The following is a 14084-nucleotide window of genomic DNA, read 5'->3' as shown; positions in this document are numbered from 1 at the left end:
ATATATATATATATATCCATTTGCCCCGCACGTGTATCAATCTTATTATCTAGGATAATATATAGCCACGCAAGGAACATCGATTCTTTTGAAATGTAATCAATACGTCGCAATACGCTTTTGAATCGATAAAGCTTTCTATATTTGAGGTTTCATTGTATTCGTTTCTATTATTCACGTTTGATAGCATACAACCATTTCTCTTATATCGAGGATTTCATTGCACGAAAGTACACACACACACATTTATCACTATATAGTATATTCGTCAAAATAGTTAATATTATTAATATTAATATTATTAATAATATTATCTTCTGTATTCCGAAAAGAAAAGGAGAACACACAGTGTTTTATTTTTATCAAAACTGTGTAGAATATTTCGCTCTTAATTATAACATCAAATTTTACAGTATATACCTTCTAATAACACAAATAAAGTAGCCATAAAAAATCTTTTCATTTTAATACTATATTACTATCCTTAAAAATATCATATTGAAGCCAATTATATTGCAATCAATTTTCAGGACATAATTTTGTATTTGGGTTTATAACATCCACGTTTATTCAAATGCTATTAAAATTAAAAAAAAATATAAAATTCTGATTGAATTCTTTGCTTTAATGTCAGAATGCGCATGCTTTATTAATTTGCAAAATTATTCTTCCACGACAGTTAATGAAAATTCCATACGCGATTCTTCGTTCAAAAAGCGAAATAAAATAACTCTCTAAATAAATTCTGTTATTTATCATAGCATGCTCATCGGAAGATCCTAAAATGTGTCTTGACATCGGTATTGGGATGACTTATAGTTTCTCGTCATTTTTATATATCGTGATTTCTTTTCCATAATTTTATTTCTTTTCAATCATGTTATATTGTAATCCAATCTCTTCGTTTATTTATAAAATTGTCTTCTCTTACGTCGGACAAATCTTTCTCTGCCAATCGTTTTTCCTCTTTTCTTCTACTTTACTTTACCGTTTCCTAAATTTACACACAGGCGGAATTTCGATACACATTTGGCAACCAAACCTCCCCCGTTCAGCGCCATCTCGCTACCCTTGCTACGAAGCAACCCCCATCGATTTTCCGCGCCGCCGCCACCGCCGTTTTACCAAATAAGGAATGGATTCGAACCAACCCCCTCTCGAAACTTACAACATGGCCGGCCGCCGGATGACAGTTGTTGCACTCACCTCGCCTGCCCGTTGACCCCGTGACGCATTCCAGCATCCTGTACGGCGTGCACCTGTCGGCGTCATGTGTTCGCGCCGTCAGCGCCGATTACGCCGCGATTCCGCGACGGTGAGCGCGTCGAACGTCACGCAACTAATCGCGTCGCACAAAAATCCCGACGCGTTCTCGTAAAATCCTGCCAGGACTCCTAGGCTCGAGTCCTTCTACGAACGAGCCTGCCGCTCCGTTCCGTTACTTGTGAGAGTAGGTGACAAATATCACAACAATATCTAATTACTAAATTTCTAATATACATATATTTAAAATATTATTTCGTCCAGCGATACATCTTATAGAATCATCGGTTTTGTTTTTTTGTTTACTTTGGTTTCAATGTAGTTAAATTAAATTATCGTCTTTATATAATTCTAAATTTTAGAAACACGCAAACAAAAAATTAAACCAAGAAAACTAAACTCAATGAAAATGAGCGTCGAAAAATCTGATGAAAAATATTTGAAAGTTTGCTTTTGAAAATTTGATTTATCAACATCATCAACTGTTTTTATATCGATAAAAATCAAAACGTAATGTTTTATAAAAATTGAAATATCTATGATATATTGCAATGATATCCAAAGACTAATAATTTTGTTCATTGTGCTTCTCGTCGACCATCAGTCAATCAACGAGGCGTTTGACATTTTTAGTGTGCAGGTTCTTTGAACTCAGTTTCTCATCGTTCGCGAATGTGTGGGAGTTTTGGCATCGAGTACCGAGAGACCGTTTGGGATAGGTCGCGAGATTGTTGTTTTAGTGTAATAGTCAAAGAGAGTATCCGTTCGTATTGAATTGTTCGCACGCATACACACACAAATAACACTTTTATTGCGGATATTGGCGTAGGTAGGTGAAATGAGGTAATATTGTGGAACTTGTTCATTGACAAGTCAATGCAGCAAGTGCATTATATGTTTTTAATTGCAATGCGCTGAAACCTTGAAATTTCGCAACAACGTAATCAGCTGTATGACTTTTAATTACGATATAAATGGTTCCTTTTGTCTCAAGTTAAATTGCTTCTGTCCTTTTATGTCCGTTGTATACTAGAGAAATGCAAAGCAGTTTTGAAGAAATAATATGTTAAGTCACGTATATTGATAATTTAAAAGAAAAGAAGCGAAATGAGAGAGCATTAATGAAATTATATCTTTGCTGCAACATTAATTTTCTAGAATCGTAAATCAGTGTTTTCAAGTCATTTTTATCACAAGCAATATTCCGAATTAGAATAAAAAAGGATTACATTTATTTCTCTTAATCGATAAAAAAATACCGCGAATAAACTGGAAAAATTTTTAATCTGTCATTGAGATGGTAATTAAAAATATAAGACTTAAAAAAGTATCGAAGCTAGGAATATCATGTGGATTTTTCATCCACCCGAATTTGTAGCTTTTATATAATCGATATTCTAATGAATTCTAATTATTTTTCTTGATAAATATTTGGAACATAATAAAATATATATATATATATCCTTTGTGTGTATATTTTCGTCTTATTGTAAATTTATTTTACAATAATAATTATCGCACATATACTAACATTATGTATGTACACCTTTAAAGTTTCTCAAAAAAGCGCAATCTATTTCCGTTATTGCCAATTAAATTGTTTCAATAATTATTATTGAATCAATATAAAAATTGATCTGTTTATATACAGAGTGTCCCACAGTTTACCCGATAAATTGCGGGAGGATATTCTACAAGTGGAAATAAGAAAAAGATATTATATTATTTAACTAGAAATGCTTTATTATAAAGTTATAAGCAAATATTGAAACGGAACATGAAAGAGGTAACACAAATTTTCCATTGTGCAGAATCAGTGTATATCAGTGCACTCCTTATTTGAAAACACTCTTGGCATTTTGATGATAATTGCTTTAGTTCACATAACAATTGAAATTCAACAGCTATTGATAAGAGTAACAATCATACTCTGAATCTTTTAAAGATAATAATATATGAATACACAGATAAAAGAGATAAACACGTTCGACCTTTTATATTCTGCACAATGGAAAATTCGTGGTTACTTATTTCATGTTCCGTTTCAATATTTGCTTATAACTTTGTAATAAAGCATTTCTAACCAAACTTCATATAATATTTTTTTCTTATTCTATTTATAGAATATGCTCTCGCAGTTTGTCGGGTAAACTCTGGGACACCCTGTATATCGAGACTGATTTCTAATATTTTAGAATTTAAAATTTGGAGCATACGTTTTTATCATATTTATTAAAAACATATATTGTAAAGAAGAAAACGCAGAGAGATAATTGCGCACAAGAGAATATTGAGACAGACACACATGTTACTTGTTTCAAACGTTCCGCACTGGAGAATGCCGGAAGAATGTCAAACGTAAACATTTATTTCACATTGCAGTTCACTACAGTACTATTTATGTTGTATGTTTATCCGTAGCCGTTGATAAAATACGCTATTCATCGACATTGTTAACGGCACAGCAAAGGTCGGTTGGATAGCAATAAATATATTTTTTGAATATATATAATAACAGTTTCTACCTTAAAAAAAGTATTTAATTTTTTTTATTAAATTTACACTTTTTATATATTTTTAATACTGATGTAATACAATCAATATTATGTTACAATTGTTTAATTAATTCTTTTTAGAGATCTGTACTTCAGAGATTTATTCAAAGATTTATCCAAAAATCTAGCTTGCATCAAATAATTAATATTTTAATGAAGCTTTTATCAGTTATAAAATCTATTAACAATTTTTAATTTTTAATTAACATCTAAATGAAATAATATCAAATTCGCGAGGTTACTAAAAATTAATATTTATTATTTATAATCAGATATTTCTTTTCATAGTAATTCTTATTTTTTTATAATATTCGTTAACAGCCTCGACTGTTAAAATCAATATCGAATTGTCCTGATTTATTTCGAAGCGCGAATTTACATCCCAAAATACCATAGATATTTGCGTAAATAAAAAATCAGATTTCAAGAAAACTTCGAGCAATGCACAATATATGATCATATTCGTGACGAGAGAAATTCGTGAGAAGCTTGGCGGCCGAAGATGACGAGCGCGAAATGTGCCTTAGGTCCGAAAATAACGTGGCCGTTCGTTGGTACGGTGGAATCTCGTCGTTCGCAATTTTAGAAACCGTAAAGCCGATCGTCGTTCTCCCGCACGCAAGTGACAAGTACGACGAGCTTAGTCCTCTCGAACGTGCCACTCTCGGTCGTGTGTCCTCACGGCGCGGTAAAATTCGATCGGGACGTTCCCACGTGAGTCACCGCTGGTCCTCGTCAACGACCGAATGGAGCCTCTTCGCGAACGCTTCAGGTGAGGTGAGGTCAGCGGGGGCATCTCGTTCGCGGAAATTGATCAACGGGATTCATCCCCCGCTGACGAGTTCGCGGAATTCATTTGTCCTGCGATATATCGATACGGATACGTGTTAATCCGAGCCATCCAGGCGTGCGCATGTATGTCGCTCGTACAGAATTAATGATTCGATGTAATGCGGAGTGCGTATATATTGAAACGGAACATGAAAGAGGTAACACAAATTTTCCATTGTGCAGAATCAGTGTATATCAGTGCACTCCTTATTTGAAAACACTCTTGGCATTTTGATGATAATTGCTTTAGTTCACATAACAATTGAAATTCAACAGCTATTGATAAGAGTAACAATCATACTCTGAATCTTTTAAAGATAATAATATATGAATACACAGATAAAAGAGATAAACACGTTCGACCTTTTATATTCTGCACAATGGAAAATTCGTGGTTACTTATTTCATGTTCCGTTTCAATATTTGCTTATAACTTTGTAATAAAGCATTTCTAACCAAACTTCATATAATATTTTTTTCTTATTCTATTTATAGAATATGCTCTCGCAGTTTGTCGGGTAAACTCTGGGACACCCTGTATATCGAGACTGATTTCTAATATTTTAGAATTTAAAATTTGGAGCATACGTTTTTATCATATTTATTAAAAACATATATTGTAAAGAAGAAAACGCAGAGAGATAATTGCGCACAAGAGAATATTGAGACAGACACACATGTTACTTGTTTCAAACGTTCCGCACTGGAGAATGCCGGAAGAATGTCAAACGTAAACATTTATTTCACATTGCAGTTCACTACAGTACTATTTATGTTGTATGTTTATCCGTAGCCGTTGATAAAATACGCTATTCATCGACATTGTTAACGGCACAGCAAAGGTCGGTTGGATAGCAATAAATATATTTTTTGAATATATATAATAACAGTTTCTACCTTAAAAAAAGTATTTAATTTTTTTTATTAAATTTACACTTTTTATATATTTTTAATACTGATGTAATACAATCAATATTATGTTACAATTGTTTAATTAATTCTTTTTAGAGATCTGTACTTCAGAGATTTATTCAAAGATTTATCCAAAAATCTAGCTTGCATCAAATAATTAATATTTTAATGAAGCTTTTATCAGTTATAAAATCTATTAACAATTTTTAATTTTTAATTAACATCTAAATGAAATAATATCAAATTCGCGAGGTTACTAAAAATTAATATTTATTATTTATAATCAGATATTTCTTTTCATAGTAATTCTTATTTTTTTATAATATTCGTTAACAGCCTCGACTGTTAAAATCAATATCGAATTGTCCTGATTTATTTCGAAGCGCGAATTTACATCCCAAAATACCATAGATATTTGCGTAAATAAAAAATCAGATTTCAAGAAAACTTCGAGCAATGCACAATATATGATCATATTCGTGACGAGAGAAATTCGTGAGAAGCTTGGCGGCCGAAGATGACGAGCGCGAAATGTGCCTTAGGTCCGAAAATAACGTGGCCGTTCGTTGGTACGGTGGAATCTCGTCGTTCGCAATTTTAGAAACCGTAAAGCCGATCGTCGTTCTCCCGCACGCAAGTGACAAGTACGACGAGCTTAGTCCTCTCGAACGTGCCACTCTCGGTCGTGTGTCCTCACGGCGCGGTAAAATTCGATCGGGACGTTCCCACGTGAGTCACCGCTGGTCCTCGTCAACGACCGAATGGAGCCTCTTCGCGAACGCTTCAGGTGAGGTGAGGTCAGCGGGGGCATCTCGTTCGCGGAAATTGATCAACGGGATTCATCCCCCGCTGACGAGTTCGCGGAATTCATTTGTCCTGCGATATATCGATACGGATACGTGTTAATCCGAGCCATCCAGGCGTGCGCATGTATGTCGCTCGTACAGAATTAATGATTCGATGTAATGCGGAGTGCGTATATATAGGGTTCAGACTCTCCGGCCAGAAATTTCAATTTCATTGTAGTCTCGGACTCGTGACAAGTTACCACTCGTCAATCTGTGCTTGAATAGGAACCCGATTGTGTAAACATATCTTTTTGTTTAATTAAATTAATCTCGAACAAATTTTCGAGTATCTTCTGTAATTATTTGCAAAATATAATCCCCCATGAGCTTCCTTCAATATGTTTTTAGCGGGAAATCTGTGTAAAGTGTGTGTTAGAAATATTATATATGCGTGACATATTCCAGAATTTCCAAAATAAAAAAAAATTGTTTCTCTAACAAATTTTAAATGTGGATTCTTTTAGAGAAAAAATTCTCGAGCAATATAAGTTATTTACATACTTTTGGTTAATAGTAAATCTCTGGATAATTTTGATCAACCCTCTCTCTTTTTAAATAGTATATTTAAAGTTATAAAATTTAATAAAAAAAATAAATAAGAGATTTAAAACAACTGTGGTTAAAAAAAAACCATTATTGTTTAATGCTGCAATTATTATTATTGCTAAGTGATACGACTAAGTGATTATTTATCATTCATATTAAGTAGAAACTCGCATGTAAAGCACATGACTCTGCTTACAGATGCCTTTCACGTTGTAAAGTGACCCTCGTGGAGAGAAGCTGTACACTTACGATGGGCAAGCTTTTGAGTCTTTTGGCTCGAGACGAGTCTACCTGTTGCACGCCTCAAAAGTACGACGTCTTCTTAGATTTCGAAAGTAAGTCGTACTTATTTTTCTCACGGAGAATTCTAATATTAATTCTTAGCATTGTTTTTTACATGATCTGTTACGTACTAATCTTCTTTTCCAAGAGAAAGACAGAAAGAAACATTTTATCTTTGAAAAAATATTTAACAATTCCATAAAACAATATATATTATATTTTCAATGTGATAAAAAATAGAATCTATGAAGCTTAATAAATACATAAAATATATTGAATTTAATAAAATTAGTTTGTTTTACTTGTTCCTAGATGCACAGCCATCGGATATCGAACGCGAGACGTTTGAGGCAGTGCAAAGGGTGCTGAAAAATTCAGAATCTATTTTGGAGGAAATACAATGTTATAAAGGAGCCGGGAAAGAAATCAGAGAAGCGATTTCGGCGCCCACGGAGGAATGTCAAAGAAAAGCTTATCTGACCGTAGCACCCCTCGTCGCGAAACTCAAACGATTTTATGAGTTTTCCTTGGAACTTGGTACGCATCATTAATTACATTAACGATAACAGTTTTCTATAAATAGGGATATTACATCGCCTCTTGGAGGTTCGATATCGGCGTGAATATTGGGAAAACTTCAATCTGCATTTGTTTTTAGCCACATTATTGCATATACTTTTAATTAATTAAGTATTAACTATTATCGGAGGAATATCCGTGAAAAACATTTCGCGGAACACCGGTCTCTCGTTACATCTGATTTACTTTTTTGTAGCTAATATTTCTGAGTAAAAGCATATATTGAGTAATATCGATAATAATATCGATATTGAGTAAATAATATTTAATTTTTTATATTTTTGCATTTTGTCTTATTAATTATTCTTTATAAATGTCAATAAAAAAGCCAAAAAGAGTTATCGCCAACAATTTTAGATTATTCAAATTATTAATTGGTTATTATTGTTTTTGTTTATTATCGTAACTGACAATTGATAATTGATATTTAATTATTAATATTGCATTACATATTGTTTATTTATTGGTTATATGTATAATATTCTTCTGACTAACCAGCATATTAGTATTGATTAATTTTTACATATATTGGCGCGCGCGGATATTAATTCTGAAAATATAAATAATATCTCCGATGTTCCGCATAAATTAATTCCGATATTTATTTTGGTAATGATTCATTTATCTATATATGCAGAAAGGGTCGTCCCGAAAATTTTGGGGCAACTGTGCTCGGGAAATCTCTCACCGACGCAACATCTGGAGACGCAGCAGGCCCTAGTCAAGCAATTGGCAGAGATACTGGAATTCGTATTGAAGTTTGACGAACATAAAATGAAAACGCCGGCGATCCAGAACGACTTCAGTTATTATCGAAGGACGTTGACGAGGGCGTCGTTGGCGCGACAGGACAACGCCGAGAAGGATCTAGTTGTCGGCAACGAGCTCGCCAACCGAATGTCCTTGTTCTACGCCCACGCGACACCCATGCTTCGTGTTCTGAGTCACGCGACCATTACTTTCTTGATGGACGTAAGTGGTATCGCTTCTCTACATTATTCTCGTCCGCGCGGTCTCCCATTGTTGCCTGGACAATTATTGATTCGGCCAGATGCTAACTGATGGCAATTAGCTGAAATTCTGCGGTAATCCAGACGGTTTCTCGACGTATCCCTTAATTATTTCTTGGCTGAAAAATAATTATCTCTTTTTTCGAGATTATACGAAATATATATAAAATTGTTTACTTTATTGGCATCAAATATAATACATTTTGATACGTAATAATGTATCTTCTTAAAAAATTACAAATACAAATTTGTCCCATATTAGCAATTTTTTTAAATGTATTAATAATTGTATTAATACTTATTATATATTAATAATAAAATTTTTAAAATAGTATATGAAAAGATTTGTGATGAATAATACAATTTTATCTTTAGTATATAAAATTAAGTTATTATATATTAATAATAAAATTTTTAAAATAGTATATGAAAAGATTTGTGATGAATAATACAATTTTATCTTTAGTATATAAAATTAAGTTATTATATATTAATAATAAAATTTTTAAAATAGTATATGAAAAGATTTGTGATGAATAATACAATTTTATCTTTAGTATATAAAATTAAGTTATTATATATTAATAATAAAATTTTTAAAATAGTATATGAAAAGATTTGTGATGAATAATACAATTTTATCTTTAGTATATAAAATTAAGTTATTATATATTAATAATAAAATTTTTAAAATAGTATATGAAAAGATTTGTGATGAATAATACAATTTTATCTTTAGTATATAAAATTAAGTTATTATATATTAATAATAAAATTTTTAAAATAGTATATGAAAAGATTTGTGATGAATAATACAATTTTATCTTTAGTATATAAAATTAAGTTATTATATATTAATAATAAAATTTTTAAAATAGTATATGAAAAGATTTGTGATGAATAATACAATTTTATCTTTAGTATATAAAATTAAGTTATTATATATTAATAATAAAATTTTTAAAATAGTATATGAAAAGATTTGTGATGAATAATACAATTTTATCTTTAGTATATAAAATTAAGTTATTATATATTAATAATAAAATTTTTAAAATAGTATATGAAAAGATTTGTGATGAATAATACAATTTTATCTTTAGTATATAAAATTAAGTTATTATATATTAATAATAAAATTTTTAAAATAGTATATGAAAAGATTTGTGATGAATAATACAATTTTATCTTTAGTATATAAAATTAAGTTATTATATATTAATAATAAAATTTTTAAAATAGTATATGAAAAGATTTGTGATGAATAATACAATTTTATCTTTAGTATATAAAATTAAGTTATTATATATTAATAATAAAATTTTTAAAATAGTATATGAAAAGATTTGTGATGAATAATACAATTTTATCTTTAGTATATAAAATTAAGTTATTATATATTAATAATAAAATTTTTAAAATAGTATATGAAAAGATTTGTGATGAATAATACAATTTTATCTTTAGTATATAAAATTAAGTTATTATATATTAATAATAAAATTTTTAAAATAGTATATGAAAAGATTTGTGATGAATAATACAATTTTATCTTTAGTATATAAAATTAAGTTATTATATATTAATAATAAAATTTTTAAAATAGTATATGAAAAGATTTGTGATGAATAATACAATTTTATCTTTAGTATATAAAATTAAGTTATTATATATTAATAATAAAATTTTTAAAATAGTATATGAAAAGATTTGTGATGAATAATACAATTTTATCTTTAGTATATAAAATTAAGTTATTATATATTAATAATAAAATTTTTAAAATAGTATATGAAAAGATTTGTGATGAATAATACAATTTTATCTTTAGTATATAAAATTAAGTTATTATATATTAATAATAAAATTTTTAAAATTATATATAAAAAGATTTGTGATGCATAATACAATTTTATATTTAGTATATAAAACCAAAAAATAAATTAAAAGTATAGTAAAGAAACGTCTCATCTATCTTATTAATTTAACAAAAGTATTTCGCAAATGTTGATTACACATTGACACGTGTAAAGATATTTTTTAACGTTGCAATAAATCATCAGCTTTCGCTCGCGTTGATTGCGATGACAAATATCCGCGTTACGTGATCGACATGAAGCACAATGGCAAGGTAGACAGAAAAAATTTGTCCGTGAAAATAATGGCTCTGCTGAAGCAGGAAATTGACAGGTATTCTGGTCTGCGATTCAAATTATTCGAGTTCTATAAACTACATTGATCAAACAAATAAATGTGGCATGACGAACAGAACCTAATGTTATATGCAAGCTCTTAATTAAAGTCGATAATGAAATAATAATGTAATATTGAAAATATCTTCAATTTATGTACAATAAAAATGTGTATTTTATAATAAAGAACAATGTTTTTCAAATATAAGCTCTGCAACAAAGATATTAAAAAATGTGAAAATTTATATAGAAAATATTCGTAAATTTTTGAGATAGAAAAGTTGTCCTTTATTTTCAATAATATGTTTATAAATTATTATCATAAAATTGTATTTCTTTATTTTTAGAACGAAGATATAGCAAGAGAAAATATAACAGAAACGCTTGGTACAATGGCAAAAGTGTGTCTTCGAATGTTGGAAAATCCGTAAGTACTGTTTCTATCAAAATACAAAGATAGCTTTACCAAGAAATTTCTTCGAAGCTAATTTGGGAAATATTTTCTCCCAGGAATTTGTTGGCGCAATTCCAACGAGAAGAGACCCAGCTCTTTGTTTTAAGGGTTATGGTGGGTCTGGTGATCCTCTACGATCATGTACATCCCCAAGGTGCCTTCGTAAAGGGTTCGAATGTGGATGTGAGTACCAAAAAATTGCAAAGAATTTTTAACATAATATTTTAGGAAAAAAATTTCTTAACGAACGTTGATTATATATTAAATTTTAATTTTATATATACATATGTTAAAATATTCTAGAGTAACTAGTTTTAAGAATCCGACAATACCATATAGAAAAATATTTATTGTAAAATTTACAAATAGATATCTCGTTTCGTTTATATTTTTTCAAAGACAATAACGATTCTATATGTTGTAATTTAACAGGTCAAAGGCTGTGTAAAACTATTAAAAGATCAGCCGCCTTGTAAGAGCGAAGGTCTGCTAAACGCCCTTCGCTATACCACGAAGCACTTGAACGAGGAGAACACGCCGAAAAATATAAAAAACCTGCTGGCCGCATGATTACCGAAGCAACGCGGCTGCTGCATCAGAAGTTGAAGCCACACTTCTTCGCAGACACTTCTCCAACGGTATCGTCTCGAACGACCGTCTTTGTAGCTCCAAAGATCCAAGAGTCTCTCCCATTCGCGCGTAAAGCGGTCTTCTTTTCCGCGCGCATCCGGTTTGACGGACCACACGCGTGTTCTCGGAACTACGTCGAAAGCTGCCCTGTCGAAAACTGCCGAGATATTTGAAGCCTTCGAACATAAATTATTAATTGACACATTGATATGGCCATCGAATTCGTAAAACGATCGATCGTCACGTGTTCCTTTTATTTTCCTATGGTCGAAAGAGTTCACGTGTGTGATTATATTACTTATTATTTTTGCTGATCTTACATATTGCAGGCGAAACAAACATTGTTGTGTCACAGCGAATATTCCGAACTTTATCAAATTTTATCATTCTCTCTCTCATTGAACACTTAAAACATTTAAAATTTTTGTTAAGCATTGATGCTTATCTATTATGATCTCTATTAACGATTCGAGTTTTTAATTTACAAAATTTTTTTAACGATAGGAAAAGTTAAGTAAAAGCCGAAATAGATTTTTGCGCACAGCGATCGTTTTTTTGATGCAGCGTTTCAACCAAAGTTGTTTATTAATATAATTTCCGCCCGGAGAGGACGAGAAATTAATTAGAGCATATCATAGAGTGTATTTAGGATAACATAGATGTGGACTTTTGGGGGTGTTACGAAGAGAGCTTTAATCACGTTATGGATATTATGGAGATTTTTAGCTCTTGTTTTCTTTGTTGAATGGCGGGCGAGAGGGTGGATTGTGGGACTGTGAGATGTTGTAAGTCGCAAAGTCGAATATTGCCGGAACAAATCTCATTTTATTGATATAACCCCGTATTTGGAAAGTATTTGGAATCTATATTTGAAATGTATCGAATATTATTGTGTGTGATCTAAAATCGTATTTTGTAGCCTTTCCTTATATATGATTGAAAAACAGAAGAACACCAAAGATGCTTTTAGTGTATAGCAAAATTGCTAGAACGGCAGATGTGATTTAATATTATTATTATTATCATCATTACTATATATCACATTATATTATTAATCTTATTATAAATGATCTTATGAAAGTCCTACTTATAGTAATCAGCGAACTCACACGTGCCGCGATATAGGTCAGTGATCGTCATATAAATACGGATGTACAAATGTAATTGTACACGATAATTTGCTGTACTTCCTCCTAACATATGCAACCATACATTTTGAACAAAGCTAATTTAAATCCCGGATTTTTTGCATCAAGAAATTTATTACGGAGATTATTCTTAGTGTATGAAAATTTTTTTTAAGTATTTATTATATAGTTTTGGGATATTATGTTTTTGTATGGCTATATTAGATGACTGGTTTTCGATTAGTTATACAGAGTGTCCGGCAAGTAACCAAACGAAAGGTGGAGGGCCAGACTTTACTCAATAATAACTCCTTTATTAAGCGTTATAAAAAAGAATGGTTCAGGACTTTTCAACTCAGTTTGATTCAATCTACTTCCACCTTTCGTTTGGTCACTTACTTGTTGGACACCCTGTATATATACAATTAAATTTTTGCTTTTGTTTTTTTTACATTTCCATAAACTAAAAGATTATTCGGTGTTCTAATTTCTAGTGCTAATTTTTGACCTATTATATTTTCTTCATGTGATTTTTGAAGATTTTATAAGAAACATATATCAAAATTTAAAACAGTTCTCTCTAAATATTACAATTTTTTACTGTTATACTAAAGAAATATTTGCGATAAATTAGAATTAGTTTTTTTTATACATACGTATGACGCGTAAATATCAGGAAAGAATTTACAAAAATTTTCGAACTGACTTTAACACAAAACATCTTCTTGCACGTTTTAGAGATTAATACTTTGAAGACTGCTTGCCGACCATAATGTAAAACCATGTGTGTAAGTATTACGTAAAAATTAAAAATCATACATTTACACATGAATTTACCATGAAACGCTCATCAGT

At 30.6% G+C, this 14084-nt stretch overlaps 1 protein-coding gene across 4 annotated transcripts in view; it reads left to right on the top strand.

Moving 5' to 3' along the window:
- Positions 1-13509, top strand: part of LOC115237096 (protein FAM49B) — a 23576-nt gene extending 10067 nt beyond the window's left edge. Inside the window, exons 1-7 of one of the 4 annotated variants that reach the window (XM_029809945.1) lie at positions 1267-1450; positions 7154-7290; positions 7550-7774; positions 8454-8788; positions 11366-11445; positions 11529-11655; positions 11905-13509. In XM_029809945.1, coding sequence (XP_029665805.1) covers positions 7206-7290; positions 7550-7774; positions 8454-8788; positions 11366-11445; positions 11529-11655; positions 11905-12042 — 990 coding nt within the window. In that variant the 5' untranslated portion in view covers positions 1267-1450; positions 7154-7205 and the 3' untranslated portion in view covers positions 12043-13509. Of the gene's footprint in view, positions 1-1266; positions 1451-6222; positions 6349-6576; positions 6647-7153; positions 7291-7549; positions 7775-8453; positions 8789-11365; positions 11446-11528; positions 11656-11904 lie in introns of those variants that run through there. The other 3 variants (XM_029809943.1, XM_029809946.1, XM_029809944.1) reach the window with 3 other exon arrangements.
- Positions 13510-14084: the final 575 nt, after the last annotated feature.

This window comes from Formica exsecta, unplaced genomic scaffold (genome assembly GCF_003651465.1).
Source record: "Formica exsecta isolate Colony F162 unplaced genomic scaffold, ASM365146v1 scaffold272, whole genome shotgun sequence".
In the NCBI taxonomy this organism is placed as follows: Eukaryota; Metazoa; Arthropoda; class Insecta; order Hymenoptera; family Formicidae; genus Formica; species Formica exsecta.
This window is presented reverse-complemented; position numbering and strand designations above follow the sequence as displayed.